This window comes from Triplophysa dalaica, chromosome 5 (assembly GCF_015846415.1).
Source record: "Triplophysa dalaica isolate WHDGS20190420 chromosome 5, ASM1584641v1, whole genome shotgun sequence".
NCBI lineage: Eukaryota > Metazoa > Chordata > Actinopteri > Cypriniformes > Nemacheilidae > Triplophysa > Triplophysa dalaica.
The window spans coordinates 5163519-5181941 of NC_079546.1; the positions used below are offsets into that span (position 1 = coordinate 5163519).

Here is an 18423-nt window from a genome sequence, read left to right on the forward strand (position 1 = left end):
TATTGTTCATAGTACATACAGACTGTCATATTTTCATAGTACATGCCCATTGTAAAGTATTTTCCTAATATTGTATTCTGTATTTATTCACACTGTATATCTTGCACTTGCTAATTGCACTTCTGGTTAGACCTAAACTACATTTCGTTACACTGTACTTGTATATGTGTAATGACAATAAAGATGAATCTAATCTAAATTGCCGAATTCTTTAAAAAAACATCATATTAAAAGGTACGTATTCATAACTGAATAATAATTTGAGTTATTATGTTAAGAAATATAATTATAGTGGTATTCAACGCTAGGTCTGCTTATACCTCTTCAAACTAAAATTGTCGATTCCCTTTATTTCCACAGGAGGGCGAGATTCTACCGTTTAAATCATTCCCGGGTTTCCTCTTAAATGGAGAATGTAATAACTTTCTTTAATACCATTAAAAATAGTCAAGATTTCAATAATTAAAAAGTCTGCTATTTTATTAAGAACCTCCATTTACTCCTGAATGTACCTTCATATAATTTGTTGATGAATATAAAACAAAGACCTGTTCAGTAATAAAATGACTAGAATACCGACTACCACCGAAGAACATCTCAAGAGGAGGTGACAAAACGAATATTAACACCGGAAACCGTAAAAAATAGCTTGAATTGAAAATACACACCGAGCTGTTTAATTACGTGAATCATTAGCTAACATGCCTGCCTAATTAATGGCAACTTCCGGGTTCTAAGCTCCGCCTACCAGACTTTAAGCACGTCCTGATTGGTTGCACATTAGCAACCGCAGCTGAGCGCACAAAACTCAACTTGAAGTCCTGATTTCTTACTATAACTGATTACGCTGAAGACACGTTCACATCATTTTACACAATATGAGAGAGTCCAGGGAGTGCGTTTCGACTGTCGACACATACTTTTAAGAAACCAAGAGGAAGTTTGCCTTTCCGGAAAACTTTAGGACTGTGTTTGATTTGAAGGTGAGTCAAAAGTTTACATTTTCTTTAAAGCGTCACACCTGGACGCGTCTGATTAGCTAGTGTTTTCATCCTTCTTGGTTTTCATTTTATTTAATTTATTAAATTATTTAGGTATACTCTTGCAAACATTATTTTAATACTATAGAAAAAGATCATGTTTTAGTTAAAACAAATTATCGCAATACACGTTCATATGTAAACATGTGTAATGTAAAGGTCAAATATTCTACTCATTGTCTTATGTTTTGACTATTTCATCTCATTTTAGCTCATTCTTCGGTTAACTTCTGGATCATTCTCAGCCTGTGATCCTTTATCTAATTGTAACTGGTCTTCATCAGTCTACAGCTCGCCTCTTTTTAGATGGATGCTGGTAACATGCCATAGATTCAAAGCACTTTGTCAAGCCTGGTGATGGTTCTTTCATTCAAAGAAGTTTATTTTAAACTTTGACGAGTTTCACTATGCTATGTGTTGTGAAAAAACAAAGAAACCACATATCTACCAATGTTTATTTGTAGTAAAACTTTGAACGTTCATAAACGTGCTTATTGCACTTGTTTGATTATAAACACATTGTTTTATTTTTAAACAAACCATGTTTTATTTTTCTTACTGGTATGTAGTTGAAAGATTTCCAAGGTGGACATTTGATCTCTTGCGTCCTGTGCAATCCGAATGATTACACTCTGCAATAGAAGCAACATGTGTGTCACATGTGTGTGTGATCGTACAGTGTGTAGTTCAGTAGCTTGCATCTATATATTTAGGACAAAGCTCAGGCTGAGTAATGGCATGAACTCCAGATTGTTTTTCTTTCTATGCACCCCCACCTTGTCCTCTATCTCCACATCTGGCCAACGTCACACTACGTGCATAAATCAGAGTGACATCTACCTTTGTACTGGTAAGCCTGCATGGGCACCCGGCCAATCACGACGACCCTTTTTGTAGCTTTGGTTCACAACCCTTAAAGGGAAAATGTGGTCTTTTAATTTATCGCATATTTACTTAGTAAACATAGGAATTAATTTGTGTGAGGAGCTGACAGTGCTCTGGCCTTAGGGAGGGCTGTTTGATATCTATGTTTAGAGGAAGTGCAGGGAAATTGTTAAAGTATGTGAGTGCACACATCTGGAGGAGTTTTTAGGAATTTGGATGAAGGGGGAGGTTCGTTATCTATCTAAACAAAGTTGGTCATGAGGGTCGTGGAGAGACTTGTGTATGGTACGCCGTGGAGAGAGGTCGACCTGATCTGTCAAGAAGCCGGGACAAAACATTTAGTTCTGAAGTAAATTAATTCAAGACTTTTTTTCTTGTTCCTTACGGACTTCTGACTGATCAGACTATTTTGTCACTGATTTAATCTGCTGCTTTTAGTGCGGGAAAGAATTGTTTAGAAGTTTGTGTCTGTAGCCAAAAATCACTCCACTCTATCACCACAGGCTCCTCTAATTCAAACGCTTTTCCGTCCGGGCTTGCAATGGAAAATCAAAATATCAAAAAGGTGGAAGAGCTGGTTCTCATCATTGAGCTTTTAGATTGTGTTTTAAAGTGACTGCATAAAAGCTCAGGAGAAAACAACAGGACAAAAGTCAAAGCAGAAGTTTGATAATTGTGGTCAACAGGGCCTCCATCACTTTCTCTTTCTGTCACTGTTCAGCTTTTGTCCAAAATTGATCTCTGGTCCATCAGTTTATAAGTTTTAAAGTTGCCATCAAAATGTAAAAGTTTTGGATCTTTTAAGGAACTGCCAGAAGTCAAGGGCTTCCCCATAGGAAGGGATGCAGGCAGCTGACTAAATACAGCTCCTTTTCCTCTAGGGACGTGGAGAATGTTTTCTGTAAGCCAAAAGTAAATCAGAACCCCTGGAAAGCCATGGGTTCAAGCTGGGAAAGACCTCCATTTTGGCTAGTGTTTCAACATGTGGTAATGGGTCTAAATGTCAGTTCACGTCTAAAAGACCATAACTTACTTTGAGCTCTTTTCTTTTTACCCCTTCTCAGTCCAAATTAACCTTGGCCACAATAAATGATCAAATCATTACTCAGAGGTTTGATTTAATGTGTTAAACAAACATTTATTGTTTAGTAATAAACTACATAAAGTTTAAAGATTCCCCTTTGGGTGGATTTTGAACAGCAAGCAGGCAATTGTACACAAAGGACTCATTGACTAGACAAAATCGAATATTCATAAACAAAGCCCTGACTCACTCCTCATGCTGCGTAAAACTGTAAAATGACGTGGTCTGGTATTGCCCTCCCTCGAGTATTGTGTTATGCAGTTTGTTGTAGAGAGGCGTTCATAATTTGCCACAAGACTTGTCCTGTGAAGCCTGTTCCAGTGGTCTCTGTGGGGGTCGAGGGTAAACGTACAAACAAAGACCCCTGTGTTAGTTGTTGAGGTTTCCAGCGATGCCTCCTGCCCACTCTGTAACCAGATTAATTTGGGTAATTTTACATCACATTTTGGATGTTCGCAACCAACAGCATGCTGTATCTCGTCCTACACATCTAAAGTTAATGTTCTGATGATTTTTATTTTTAGATTCATTGTTATAATGAAAATGAATGTCCTGGTAATGTAGAATCAATTTTGAATGGTAAACCCAGGATGTTCAGGGATCTGTTTTTTCGAGAGCGTGCGGGAGGCTTCTGTAAAGATGTGTAAGCCTCTGGGACTCGTTTTGAAGGTCTGGAATTCTGATCATTCCAACACACAGAAAAATCCTGGGAGGTTTGTGTCATTATCTCATGCTTGATTCCTCCCGTTCTGTGTTGAAGGCAAACTCCTCACTACAGTGCTGGGATTATTTTTTTTTTGCACAATTTGTATTCTCAGGCACACATTTATAATGGTTTTTCTTTGTATGTCACAGTTGCTGGATTTAAAGGGAGGTGATAATGATGTCTGATGCCAGTGAAATGTTGGCAGCTGCGCTGGAGCAGATGGATGGCATAATTGCAGGTACAGAAATTCGAGAAATCACTGCCGGCACCGAGGGGGTATTTACACTTTGTCCCTACATGCATTAGTTTGATTTCTTTATACAAAGGAAAAGTTCAAAATGAATGTTATGCTTGAAGGATCTCTGTTTGTGTTTCTTGGAAAATAACTGTTCATTTATAGAATATTTTAGGGACATAGAAATGGGAAAAACTGGTTAGTCTATCAGTTTTTGCAGATTTGTTTGAGCTGCAAAACTGCTTCCAGCCAAAGCTTAGCGCATAATGAGGGGCATTACAAGGTTTTTCCACTATTTCAGCACTGATGAAATCTAATGCGTATTCAGTACGCTACCACAATGCTGTCCATCTCTGAGAACATCAGGGACACGTCAGTGAGCAGTGAAAGTCAGTGCTTTGAGTGAGAGGGATATTTTTGGGAAGTTCTTCTTTTCCATTCACTCATCTGACAATAAACCACCAGGTGTCCTGCCATAGTCCTCTGAACTGAGCTTTGGTCAGGGTTCGTTTTAAATTGAGCATTTAAAGGGCTATTTAAGTTAGTGAAGAAAGCACATTTTGCAAGGACTGCCTGCAAAAACTTTACCCTTCTCCCCCAAACACTGTAGCTGTGAACCTCATTCGCTGTAGACCAATCACAACAGTCTAGACCATCTGACCAATCACATCAGACTAGGCTAGCGGAAAGAAGGGGATTAGACAGATCATCGTTAGACAACAAATCATTTGAGACACAGTCAAGAGTACTGTTAACCTTACTTCTTGACTATGATTACTAAATAATAGTTTTTACACCCTCCATGTACATAAACTTGTTGTTGGACACTCCATAAACCAAGGTAGGACATTAAAAATCTCTAGCTATGTACTCGATAAACCGAAATCAAAATTCACCAAACCATACCAAGCCGATCAAACCCTAAATCCATGTCCTTGCACTTGTCACAGGTTCTAAGGCCATGGGCTACACCAACGGCCTGTTTGATTGTCAGTCGCCCACTTCGCCCTTCCTGGGCAGCCTTCGGGTGCTGCACCTTTTGGAGGACATGCGAGCTGCGCTGGACCTGATGGATCCAGAGGAAAAAGAGAGCCTGCGGATGCAAGTGTCTGAAACCACAGCTGAGGGTCTGATGGAGTGGCTGCAAGGCCGACTTGTGAGTGTTCCACAGATTAAACACAGATTACAAACTGGTGTTATTGCACAAATAATTCAGTTAAATAATGTAGTCATGTGTATCCTTGTATCCTCGTGGTGGCTTTTTCCATGTTTAAATAAACTTTTTTTTTTTAGTTAAGTCCTGTTAATAATTTAAAATGGGCTCCATGTCCCTCAGAGACCATTTAAAGTGTTTTAAGTCACAAAAAACTTGATGTTCAAGCATATTTTACTTTATTTTGAGGTGGATCTGTTGCAAAATTCCAAAAGTGCCTTGTTAGCTTTGCTAATTCTTGTAGTAGGTTAGGCTGCTGAAATTAAGTGTAGGAGAGTTTCTCTGACACTTTCTAAAGTTTCCTGATATTATTACTAAAGCTCACTGACCACCCTGGTCACCCCCCTGGTTAGGTACTTAAAATAAAAAATGTACAGCTTTCAGAGTAACCTTGGAGGTTAACACTTCTGTCTGAATCTCACACCAACCCTCTTGTTCTCTTCAGAACCCAAATAGGAAATAAATTGGGGTCTGGCCAAGTAGGTTTTAAGGGGCATAGTTTATTTAGATGTCATTTGGGTAAATGGGAGCAGTAGGCTGCGTTGTTTTCCTTCATTATCATCAATCACTTTAAGTTGGTTCGACACACAGTATGTAAACTGACCCAGACATGACCGTCTGATGCTAGAAAATGCTGTTTTTTCAGTATAAAGGTGACATTGATTTGATGTTGGAGTTAGCCAAATTTAATGGTGAAATTTGTTATTTCTGGGAAACGTTCTGAGAAAAATCATTTTTTTAATAGTTTACACATGTACAGTATGTGTTTGGCGTATATCTGTCTCCCTCTGTGCATTTTCCATCTATAAATCAGTATGCGTTTCATCTGGATTAAGTGCATTTCAGGTTTGTCGCTGTTTTCGATATTCAATCTGAAGCATTCAAGCAAGGCTTCATGAAGTTTCCCCTTCTGTGCATCAAAATCATCTAATGTGAAAACCTGCTCTCACATGGATCTTGTATTCTTACATTTTTGTGATCTGCGATCTGCATCTGCTTTCGTCACAGAATCAACCAAGTTTATTTTTTTGACTGCTTAGAATTTGACCAATAAAAAAATGGGTCAAACAAAATTTTTCCACTTGTTATGTGTGACTTTTTTTACAGAACATATTTTAAATATTTTATTTTAGTTTGATTTGTGCAAAAACATCATATTTACTATTATTTTCTAATTTTAAATTTACTTTCGGTAATTTATTCTTGATTATTTTCATGTGTGAATTGGATTTAAAAACCCACAAATCCTACAGTAGATCCCATCTTGCATTAAATTTATATTAAACACCAGGACACTAAGCTGTTGTTTATATTTCCAGACTAATGGCCATGGGACCGCAGCTGGGGATTCTGTCTATCAGGAGCGTCTCACCCGCTTGGAAAGCGACAAAGAATGTCTAGTACTGCAGGTGTGTTGTTAAATACATTTAGAGTTTCAGACTTTATAGGTTTTGCAGGTTTTTCCTGTTGGACTTTCTGAAAGTTGGACTTTCCTGCTACTTTCCTATTTGCTATCTGATTTCTTCCATTGAAGTTCAGAACACACTTTTCACATTTTAATACCTCAGGTGAGTGTTCTGACTGATCAAGTGGACGTTCAGGCAGAAAAAATAAGAGACCTGGACACGAACCTCGAGGAGCACCGTATGAAGCTTAATGCCACTGAAGAATTACTACAGCAGGTGTGAAAACAGACTGTACATTAACGGATTAATAATGCATGCTTTGTTACAAGAATCATTTGTATTATTTTTTAAAGAAGTTCAGGGAGGTTCACCCTCATGTTGTTTCAAGCCTCTATGGTTTTCTTTTATCCATGGAATTCACATAAGGGATGAAAAGTCCTGGATGCATGATGGACACTGTTAAGCTTCAGAGATTGGAAAAAGACCCATGAAACATGTTTCCTGTCACTGCCACATCTTTGATGTCAAATTTTGTGTTACACATCTTGGCGTGCCGTATATTTCACATGGATGAATAATACTAGGGATATAATTGTGGATGCCTTGAAAGGGCTAAATATCCAAAGTTATTTTCAAAGGCATATGATTGATTTGTTTTAAAATTAGTATTGGTTTTAAATGAAAACCTTGCTTTCATCCCCATCTTTTCATATCTTTCATGTTTCTATACATTGTAATATGGCATGTTAAGTTTGACATTTGAGGTCGATGAGCATCCCAGGCTCCACAAATTATGAAAAAAGCACCATAAGGGACATTTCATATCAGTGTTATTTCTTACTGTTCTATTTAACAATTTTCTTAACTTTTTTTTAAAACACTTTTGTGTTTTGTGAAGGAGCTGCTTACCAGGAGTGCTTTAGAGACTGAAAAACTGGAATTGCTGACAGAGATATCGAGTCTGAAACTAAAGCTGGCTGCTGCAGAAGGAGATCGTAGAGAAAGCGCGGTAACTATCATTGTATCACACCATCACCACTACGAATGTTCCTGGGCGACCAACATTTTTACGGCACTTCAATGTAGAACAGATTTAATCAAATCGACAGGCCAAATATTTATTGAAATTAGACCTGCTTATTATGGTTTGACCATCCTGTGGTTCCCTCTTGATTTTCATTGCTGCTTAAGTCAGCTGTATCCAGTTGAGGGTGAGAGTCCCAGAACTATTTCCTGTTATAAAACTTTGCGCCCGGTAAAGTCCAGACTACAGTGGACTCATTCAGCTTTCTCTTACTTGCGTTAGCCATTGGGGAGTTACGGTTTCAATAACCAGAAATCCTCTGCGGATTTAAAGATTGGGCTGGGTTTCCTCCACGCTAGACTTTAATATGGTTTGAATTTTTTTGTCTACAATACAGTTTTTTCACTCATTTGGGTCAGTTATCTTTAAGGTGTATTGCTGAGCATGCAATGTTTGTTTTTACATACCCCATATTGTAGCTTAATGTTTGCATAATTTGAATACATTAAGCAAATTTGAACTAATATAATTTAGCCATTCCAACAAACTAGCTCATTTTTAACCATTCAATTTACATTTGTATTAAACAGTACACAAAATATATTTTTAGCATTTTTGTACTATTCTCAGCATCTTGATCCTTTAACTCACAGGAAACGCAATATTTGTCTCCGCAGGGTCTTTATCAGGAGGTCACCGACATGCGCCTTGTGTTGACTAACATGGAATGTGATAGACAAGAGTATGAGAGAAATCTTCACTGTACCAAAGTAAGAACCTCATGACATGTGATCAAAACAGAACTCAAGATTATCAGCGCTGAAGTGTAACGGCAAGCTAACGTTTACAAAAGATAAATAAATCCCAGTTTGTCCTCTGTCTATCTATTGGACTACGTCAAGCCTATGAACCTCTTACACAAAACTGGAATGTAAAATCTTATGTAAAATCGTAGTAATTTAGTCCTAAAACAGCATATCCGTTGTATTTTTTGCTGCAGTTTCAAATGCATCCAGGGATACAATGACTTATTTGTAGTCACATGTAAGCCTTTAGCAGATGCAACAGTGATAAAAAATAGTTGGTGCAAATGTTTTGGATTTGTCAGGAGGAGCTAAAGGCATTACAGAAGCAGCTGGAGGAGAGAGATCAGGCTCTTAGCAAACTGCAGGGCGAAACCCACCTGGAGACCACCACCGCACAAAAGTCACAAGGTGCAGAGAAAGCTACTACAGAGACTGTACTTTAAAAAAATTCGGGAGAGAATTCCTGCAAACAAGTTTAAGGAAAACATTGTCTAGGAATGTATGGAGTAAGGCTATGCATGTGTAGGCAAGCTTTTTGATGGTGACCAGATTTTTGCTGTAGACGAACCCCCCCACTCATACAGATATTTTAATATTCCTGCAGTGTATCTCAGCATTTTTGTGGACTGCTATTAATTTCTACCTTTCGACATTTCAAATGTTGGCAAAGTCTTCACTGTTGTTTGAAATTATTAAACGTGTCCTGTTTTGACTGTGGTGAATCCTGAAATAACACCTAATAACCCAGGTTTGTTCTCTGTGTACAGACACAGAAATCCAGCGAATGAGGAATACTGTTGATTCTTTAAACGCATCTAATGATGAAAAGGTATGAACGGATATGAAGTCTTATCTCGCTGTGGTCACAGCGAATCACAACCACCCATAATTGTTTTGATTCACACTTCTTGACTTTATGCTTTCAGGATCTTAAAATAAAAGCGCTGCACACGCAGCTGATGCGTTACAAGAGTGTTCAGGATACGGTGACGTCAGTGCAGGTATCAAAGGGTGAGCTGTCTTTGCTTTTGGCAATTGCTTTTATGCTGTTTTCATTGTGTATGCTTTGATATTGCTCAGACAATTTGGTTACGGTTTGTTCAACTTTAACAGTGTAGGCAAACGTGACCATCCACAGATTCATTTATTTTTGAGGAATTATGCAACAAACTTGAAATTTAGCTTTGCTGAATTTGTTTGTTGCATACATGTGAAACTATATTTCCCACAAAGCTTTACTCCGCATCTCATCTGGTTAATCTTGTCTCATGACTGTATCATGTTTTCTCAGACAAAAGCAGAGAAGAGGACACACGAGGGTGGCTGCATGAAGGGATAACTAAAGATCCTGAGACGGAGGTTGCAGAGGATACGGATGAAGTATGTGGACTCTGTCTCCCTCGCATAGGGTTATGTACACAGGATGTTCCTCAGACTTCCTTTACGCTCCCTCCTCGCAGTGCTTTTCATTGTGAAAACAACAGTTTGGCCTTTACGAGAATTGTGGGTGTTGTTTGGAGGAAGTATCCTGTGATATCATTTCAAACTGGTCACCGCCTGTTACACATAGCCATCAAAAGTCTGATATGTTAAATGGTTCTGCTCATTCCTTGTCTCCTGTCGGACTCTCTTTAGCCTCAGCTCATTCCATGTACAGAACTCCTTCCTGAAGCTGACATCTCCACGGTGACCGCACCCAAACCTGCAACTGAGAGCACGCTAGGACCCCATGCACAAAGAGCTACAGAAAGGTTTGTTTAATGTACTTGCCTTGAATAACAGACTCATGTATACAGTTTTTTCTAAAGCATGTTTGCTGTAGTTCAGTCTCTTACCACCTGATGTAACTTAACCAAACATGCAACCTTCCTTGGGAATTCATTTGTTCATTTATCTTAAATTCGCTTTTCAGTGTCTCTCAAATTCAGCAGACAGAGAGGCCTTGTGCAGCGAGCAGTAACGAGGTGCTTAAATATTTTGTTAAAATATTTGATATATATTTGGCATCATGCATTGCTCAAGTCTATCCTTATGGTAGACCACTGACTCCCTCTACAGCACAGACTCTAAACAACATTGGTTTTTAACTTGCAAATTAATTTTAACATAACCAGTTTATGTGATTTGTTCGAACTGGAAAATCACCGGAGGTGGTTATTTACAGAATGCATTGTAGTGTCGCATCTTTTGTGACTTTTATATTATCATATGTCAGGATGGAGCCAGTAAAAATGGGGGCTCGCCATGCGTCTCCCCCACTCAATCCAGCTCGGAGGGCAATGACAGTTTTGGCTCCAAAAGAACTCGTTCCTCTTTCGGACGTGGTTTCTTTAAGATGAGAGGCCACAAGATGACAAGCAGCGCACCAAACTTGGGTGATTTAAGCCACATAATATTTTATGTGTATAGGTTTATCATTTACACATCATATATGCTGTTTGCAGTAACTAAAATATATGCTTTTTTAAAAACCCTACGTTAACCATGTTGCATGTTAAAAATACCAACCAAAGAATTGGTGTAGATGAAACCCCTAATAATGCAGCATTTTGTTGGTAGATGAAGGACAGCGGAAGGGAGCAGAGCACTTGGACTTGGCTGGAGTATCCCCTCAGAAGACACAAGCATTGGATACGCATTCGCCTGAAGGGAAGAAGAAATCCAAAGGGATCATGAAGTTTTTTGGAAGGTCTTATTCTGTTTGCAACAATCATTTCATCTTATTGTATACAATAATAATGCCAAAGTCAAATTTGCATACAGTATTCCTAACTCTAAATAAATATAAAGGGCAACTAACTGGAATAGATTTTATAAAATGTACTGTTACCGTTAAATGGAGACAGTCAAATGTCATTCCCTAATTTATGTAATGTACAGTATGTGTATAATTCCTTTATCAGGAGGAAGAGAAGTCAGTCAAGCTCGGACGATCTAGATGAATCTCCTAATGCAGAGTTTAAGAGAGGTGGAGTCCGAGCTACAGCGGGTCCCAGACTGGGCTGGTCACATGATCTGCAGCGACGCAATAATAAGTGCATATAATTACAGCTTGAGACTTATTATTGGAGTCATTTGTTTTGTGGCAGTTTAACATTTAATATTCTTATTGTCTCTCTCAGTGAGCTGGACAGCCAATTTTCACGCTGGAATAAAGAGCAAGTGTGCGAGTGGTTACATGAACAGGGGCTTGGGTTGTATATACACCAAGCACAGCAATGGATCCGCTCAGGAGAAACTTTATTGAAAGCATCTCAGCATGACTTGGAAAAGGTAAACTGAAGAAGCCAAACACATATTTTTTGTTGATTGTTAAATATGTATGTCTTATGTGTTAGACATTTCCTACTGTACCTCAGGAATTGGGCATCAGGCACCCTTTACACAGAAAGAAACTGCTGCTGGCCCTTCAGGCGCTGGGGTTAGAAGATGAAGATGCATTGGGAAAACTGGATTACAACTGGGTTACTCGTAAGTGACACGGTTACAATTGAATATTCACAGCTAGGATACATGCCATTATTTTATAGAAGTAATGACGTGGCATTCCAGGGGTGATTATACAATTGTAATTGTATTTAACTTCAACATTTGTTTTAAGTCTATAATAAAATCACAGAATAATTTCTGTTATCTCGAAGGATGGCTGGATGACATTGGTCTGCCTCAGTATAAGTCTCACTTCGATGAGGGCCGGGTGGATGGACGCATGCTTCACTACATGACTGTGGTAAGTGATGCTTAAATCACCTTTTTCCATTGTTGCTGTATAAAAGTGTGTTTAACCCTTACCCATAATTCCTTTGGTCAGGATGATCTGCTTGGTCTAAAAGTAGGCAGTGTGCTCCACCACCTCAGTATTAAGAGCGCCATCCAGGTTCTACGCATCAACCACTACGACCCCGACTGTCTCCGCCGCAGACCGACCGAGGTAGTGCATACACTCTTAAAAATAAAGGTACTTAAAAGGTTCTTCACAGATATAAATGCCATGATAGAAGAACCATTTTTGGTTCCACATAAAACCATTCAGTCAAGGGTCCTTTAAAGAACCATATCTTTCTTATTTTTTTTAAATCTGAAGAACCTTTTTATCACCACCAAGAACCTTTTTATCACCACCAAGAACCTTTTTATCACTTTTTATGGAACCAAAAGGCCTACTTTGGCATCCAAGAACCTTTTGAAGCACCTTTTTTTAACAGTGTACTTATGTGGTGACCCTTTTTATCCACATTTTTACTTTTTGGTATGTATATGACAGATTTTTGGCCGTGTGTCATGTGCTTTGAGTAGATTAACCCCACACCGGCTGAAATATGTCAGTGGACCAATCACAGGGTGATGGAGTGGCTTCGCTCGGTCGATCTGGCCGAATACGCACCCAACTTGAGAGGAAGCGGAGTCCACGGAGGACTAATGGTAAAATAACTCGCTTATAATGTGCTGTTCTTTCTCTGATTCTTTTATCTCCCTCTCTCACAAATAAACACAAGTACACTTCTGAGTGAAAGCGTCTTTACTGGTCGGTAAATTGTGTACTTCAGACTGGAGCGGGCGGTCTGACAGCAGCCACGCCGATCTTTACATCCTTTGACATCATACAGTGGTTGCGTGCACACAGTTCCCTTTAGCCTACTAAACTTGTCTCTCCTCAAAACTGGGATGCACAGAACATAGCTATTTTGACGTGAACTGATATGGTTGTCAGTCAGTATTGCTTGCATGGATGTTTTTTTTTCTTCAAATAATTTTGCGGCGTAGCCAATAATAATCCAATTTTCATTTATTCATATTTTTAGCTTAAAATGGTGAATGACAATTAAGTGTTTTGTTATAGGGATACGGAACACAATACAGTACATTCTTTCAAGAAGAGAGAGGACTCAATTTTTTGGTTTTAAATTAGTCCTTCTGGTTATGCACAATTTTATTTAAACCATATTGTAGTGTATTTAAAAGCGAGACAAAATATCAAGAGCACATTTTGACCACTTATGCAATGGTAAAAAATTGGCTAAATAAATGGTAGAAATACAAAAAGCCTTGTTCGGTGTTCGGACTTAGGCCAAGGGTTTCAGGTTTATTTGGCTTCGGCCAATCATTTTCATTTCGTTGCATCCCTGTTTATTTCTCTTATTTTCTTTCTTCGTAGGTTTTGGAGTCTCGCTTCAATGTTGAAACAATTGCTTTGCTTCTCAACATTCCGCAAAATAAAACACTGTTGAGACGTCACCTCGCGACCCACTTCCATCTTTTGATCGGTTCAGATTCTCAGAGACAAAAGCAGCAATATCTAGAGAATCCAGATTACATGCTCCTCACGGCAACAGCCAAAGTGAAGGTAAAGACTGTGCCTTTGAACAACACATGAAAGTTTGTTTCTTTTTACAACTCTAAGTTTAATGCATAATGGTGAATCAGCAATATAAATTCAATCACTTTGATCCTTTTTTCTTCACTTTTTAGCCAAGACGTTTGTCATTTGGAGGTTTTGGGACATTGAGGCGAAAACGTCAGGAGGATGCAGAAGACTATATTTGTCCCATGAATGTTGAGAGGCCCATGAGTACCAGCTTTCACAAAGACATTCACAAATCTGAAGACGGCTTTGATCAACTAGAGCCGGTACAGACAGCATTGTGGACAATTGTGGAATGGTTTACGTATAAGTGTACTTGCATCTAAAATGTTGTTCTGTGTGCAGATTGAGGAATCTGAGGGGACTGTGCGACAGATAGGTGCTTTCTCAGAAGGAATCAATAGCCTGACAGTGAGTGTGTCTTATGTCTTCTTATAATTTAATGTTCGCTGTGATTTGTAATTTTTGATCATTTTACTTTTTCTCCAGAGCATGCTGAAAGAGGATGAATTTTTGAGGGGCTATTCCTCCCGTTTTTCAGAGACAAATGCCAAAGATGACGATTGAAATGTTAACTACTATATGAACTGGAAGCTGTAAAGTGTCTTAATGGAATTAGAGTAAGTGTTCAACAAACCCAACACTATGATTTTACAGTGAATGCTGTTGTTGTATTTTAACAGGTTACACAGGCCAATAGGCTACCTTAATAAAAACAGTGTTTATGTGAAGGTAAATGTTGGCTGAATGTAAACCCGTGTTTTGACTGTAAATGCCTTTTGTACTTTGCAGAATGTTAAGTGTTTTATTATATAATATCATACCTTCCCCTTCCCAAAGTAGCAACCTAGTGTTATTTCATAAATTGCTGCATTCTGAATAATGCTACGATTTGGTGGGGGTTTTTGCATGAAGATTGTCACATTTCTATTCTGTTCAGTTTTCTATAATATAAAATTAAGAATTTTTAATAAATGTATTTCTATGAAGTATGCAGCATGTTTGAACGTTGCCATGACTGGTGGACGCCCCTAACTGTTCGACTAAATGCATTGGACGCCTGGTCTTACCCACGGTTTATGCCCCTGAGTTTTCTGACGACGACAATTTTTCATGGTGTATATTAAGTCGTGGAAAAATTGCCTTATTGGACAAACTGTATTTGGTGCTGCCAGTATTGTACAAAATGCATAGATAACGCATCATAGATCTGGTATACCTCAGCTGTCTAATAGCGCAAGGAAGGATTTTTGCGCTCTTTCACATTTAAAGTAAACCTCAACTCAATGTCAGTAGCTAAATGTTTAATAATGAAAATGTTAGAGGGGCGTTCACATGTCTAATAACATATGCAAAACGTTGGCTTTGTCGCTTTCTCACTCTTTTCAGAGCAATCAAGATTTGAGTGTCAAGACCTACATAAGACCTTCACTAGTTCACTAGGATAACATGTTTATAAATTCTAAAATCATGTGTGCGGCCCCGATTGGAATTAAGTGCAATCATTTGGACAACATTCAATCAAATGTGGAAATGTCTTGGTTTGGTGTTAAATTATTTGTGTGAGGTATTGGTATAAAAATAAATCTAGCAAATTAATCCAGATACAATATTTTAAATGCTCAATATATAAATACACACTTGCACATGTTCTTTGCCATTGGAAGAAATAATATTTAACCAACAAAGCACGAAGCGCTGTTTGTACACTAGAGGGTGCATACCCATTTTGTCTGAGAAATAATTGAATTCCGTTTAAATGTTGTCGAAGCCTTCATGTATAAGTCCTCTTGTGAGGTTTTATGCAGGCCCTGTGGCTTTGAGGAGTGGTTGTTGCACATGAAATTAAGAGTTTAAAACTGGCTTAATTGTTGTTTGAATGCTCTGTATTGTGTCTTATGAATGCTGTGATTCATTGAATAGATGTGTACAGCAGGAAAGCCTTCTCGGGTTCAGGTTTAACACCAGGAGGAGATGTGCCACATGCTATATAAAATATTACACTTGGGATTAATGGAATGAATTAAACAATTTAAATAGAGGATCGTTGTAATACATTTATGTATATGTGTAGGTCAACAGTGACTTATCTGCCAAGATAGATGGGAACCTTGTGGTACGACCCTACACCCCTGTGTCTAGTGATGATGACAAAGGCTTTGTTGATCTGGTCTTGAAGGTATAAAAGCAAAAAGAAGACTGACTGATTTCTAACCATTGGAGAGCATGGAGGCTTCACTTAATGTTTTCTAAGGGTTCTGATTTCATGTTCTGTGTCTGGACCCACTTTGAGAATAGATCCTTTAAGCGGACATACAACTCCATCTGTGATTCATCCACAGGTGTGTTCGGTGTTCGAAATCTCAGTCTGTATTTTTCGGTGTTGATTTCATATTTGTGGAGATTGGCTTCTTTAACACTTTTGTAGTCAGATGTGTAGGCAGGTAAAATGGCAAAAATGCAGCTCTTGCCTTGCCAGTGAGTAGGGGAACTAGATGAATATCCCAGTCTTCCCTCATCCACTTGTACACTTCCGCCAGTCCCTTCAAAGTAGTGAGACAATTTTCAATATCATCAGTGTCTTGCAACTTAGATAATTGAGGCATATGGTCAGAAAACTGTAGTTACTGACCGTTCAGAGGAAGAAGCACATTGTCGGTTCTGCTCCATATAAACTTCAGCTGCTAACTGGTTCTGTCACTCACCGGAAACTTGACACAAAGCTCTAATACTTCTATCATGAAATGATGGTATTCAGGTTACAACTTACTAAGCAGCACACACGCATATAAACAAGCAATTTATTTTTTTGGTATGATGGTTGTGACCCTGATGATGTCACATCTAAAATGGCTGTAAGTGTTGTATGCAAATCCCAGATTGTGTATTGAACTGGTTTAAATCTGCAAAATGGAAACTGGTGAAGGCATGTAATCTATGCGGTTGTATTTCAAATAAATGGTGGTAGATGAGAGAAACATGTGTCTGTGGGTATTTCAATGGGCTGTGCAATATGGTTTAAATTGGTATGGTAGACCAAAAGAGCAAAAACATTACACAGGTACATAACAACATAAAGTTAAACAAAGAACCTATCCAAAAACCACTGCCCAAAAAAGCTCTGACTCTGTGGAACGGTGGTTGAACATTCGCACATTGTACGGAAAACTCCCGGTTGAAATCTGACTTTATTTATTTGGTGTTTATCGTCTTGTAAGGACTGGCACCAAAACAACTGCAAGACACACTGCAGACTATTTGGGATGCTGGTTGATCACTGGCACATTGTATGTGAAAGTATCTGTTGGAATCCAACTTTATTTGTTGTTTACTACCCTGTACAACAAAAATCTGCACCAAAAACCACTGTTCAATACACAACACGCTCTCTGGAACGTTGGTTGAACATTCGTGCATTGTATGGGAAAAGTCCCGGTTCAAATCTGACTTTAATTGGTGTTTAATACCCTAAACAACTAAAAGCTGCACCAAAAATCATTGCTCAACACAACAGAATCTGCGGAACGTTGGTTTAACATTCGCGCATTGTACGGGAAAGTTCCGGTTCAAATCCCAATTAGTGTTTATCACCTTGTAAAACAAAGAACCTTTACCAAAAACTACTGCCCATAAGAAGCGCTTATTCTGTGGAACGGTGTTTGCACATTCGTGCATTGTATGGAAAAGTCCCGGTTCAAATGTGAATTTATTTGGTGATTATCATCTTGTATGAACTGGCACCAAACTAACTCAAAAACAACTGCAATGCAGACTCTGTGGCACAGTGGTTGATTCACGTAGAATGTGCAGGTAAAGTATTTGTTCGAATCCAACTTTATTTGGTGTTTATTACCCTGTATAACAAAAAAGCTGCACCAAAACCCACTGATCGACATACAACAGACTCTGCGGAACGTTGGTTGAACATTCGTGCATTGTACGGGAAAGTCCCGGTTCAAATCTGACTTTAATTGAGTTATTTTTGTACAGGGTGATAGACAAAAAAAACAATGAGCTACTGTGACTTTGGTGTTTGAGTCAATGTCAGTAATCATAACTCAGAACAAACCGTCAGAGGGTCCCTGGTTCAATTCAGATTTGGCACATTTTCAGTATCGAGCTAAACCTCTTACACAGCTTTGACAAAAACAAAAGATAATATAACCAACAGAAGGGTTAATAACGTACAGGACCTGATGGCTCAGGGGTATGAACACTGGTGCTGGTTCAGGAGGTACTCGGTTCAAAGCCAGCATATTGCAGTTTGCAATATTTATGCAGTCATGATTAAAACAAAATATAAAGTAACCAACAGAAGGGTTAATAACGTACAGGACCTGATGGCTCAGGGGTATGAACACTGGTGCTGGTTCAGGAGGTACTCGGTTCAAAGCCAGCATATCGTAGTTTGTAATATTTATGCAGTCATGATGAAAACAAAATATAAAATAACCATTTGAACTGTCAAATATGTGCAGGACTCAGTGGCTCAAGCGGTATGAGCACTAACACTAGACCAGAAGGTCCAGTGTTCAAAGCCTGGTGGCTAACCTGCGACATGAGGAGGAGCATGGGAGCCTTAAGGGTAAGGGAGAAGACCAGGAGGTAGGAGGTGGCAGATAGGTAGGAGGGGCCAGACAGGAAGAGGCAGATAGGTAAGAG

At 38.7% G+C, this 18423-nt stretch overlaps 1 protein-coding gene across 3 annotated transcripts; it reads left to right on the forward strand.

Moving 5' to 3' along the window:
• Window positions 1-808: 808 nt before the first annotated feature.
• Window positions 809-16731, forward strand: ppfibp1a (PPFIA binding protein 1a). Of its 3 annotated transcripts, XR_008906675.1 has the most exons (26): window positions 809-983; window positions 3865-3953; window positions 4901-5106; window positions 6483-6572; window positions 6732-6845; window positions 7468-7578; window positions 8271-8363; window positions 8702-8817; window positions 9165-9228; window positions 9326-9410; window positions 9691-9779; window positions 10035-10150; window positions 10312-10363; window positions 10615-10774; window positions 10959-11088; window positions 11303-11434; window positions 11522-11672; window positions 11759-11870; window positions 12041-12129; window positions 12211-12330; window positions 12696-12821; window positions 13555-13743; window positions 13869-14027; window positions 14107-14172; window positions 14251-14381; window positions 15836-16731. XR_008906675.1 is itself a non-coding variant. In XM_056748050.1 (25 exons), exons 2-25 carry the CDS (start codon window positions 3890-3892, stop codon window positions 14326-14328), a joined length of 2712 nt encoding a protein of 903 aa, XP_056604028.1. In that variant the 5' UTR covers window positions 809-983; window positions 3865-3889; the 3' UTR covers window positions 14329-14755. The 3 variants fall into 3 exon arrangements, 2 of the variants coding, with proteins under 2 accessions (XP_056604028.1, XP_056604029.1); XM_056748050.1 differs by lacking the exon at window positions 15836-16731 and having other exon boundaries at window positions 14251-14755; XM_056748051.1 differs by lacking the exon at window positions 15836-16731 and having other exon boundaries at window positions 8702-8807; window positions 9167-9228; window positions 14251-14755.
• The last annotated feature ends 1692 nt before the right edge of the window (window positions 16732-18423 follow it).

Excerpts from the sequence above, each read along its gene's own strand:
- ppfibp1a (XM_056748050.1), top strand. The coding sequence starts at position 3,890 with ATGATGTCTGATGCCAGTGAAATGTTGGCAGCTGCGCTGGAGCAGATG. Across the intron at positions 9,780-10,034 it reads TTGCAGAGGATACGGATGAA|CCTCAGCTCATTCCATGTAC; the intron begins GTATGTGGACTC and ends GACTCTCTTTAG. Across the intron at positions 11,435-11,521 it reads CTGCAGCGACGCAATAATAA|TGAGCTGGACAGCCAATTTT; the intron begins GTGCATATAATT and ends TGTCTCTCTCAG.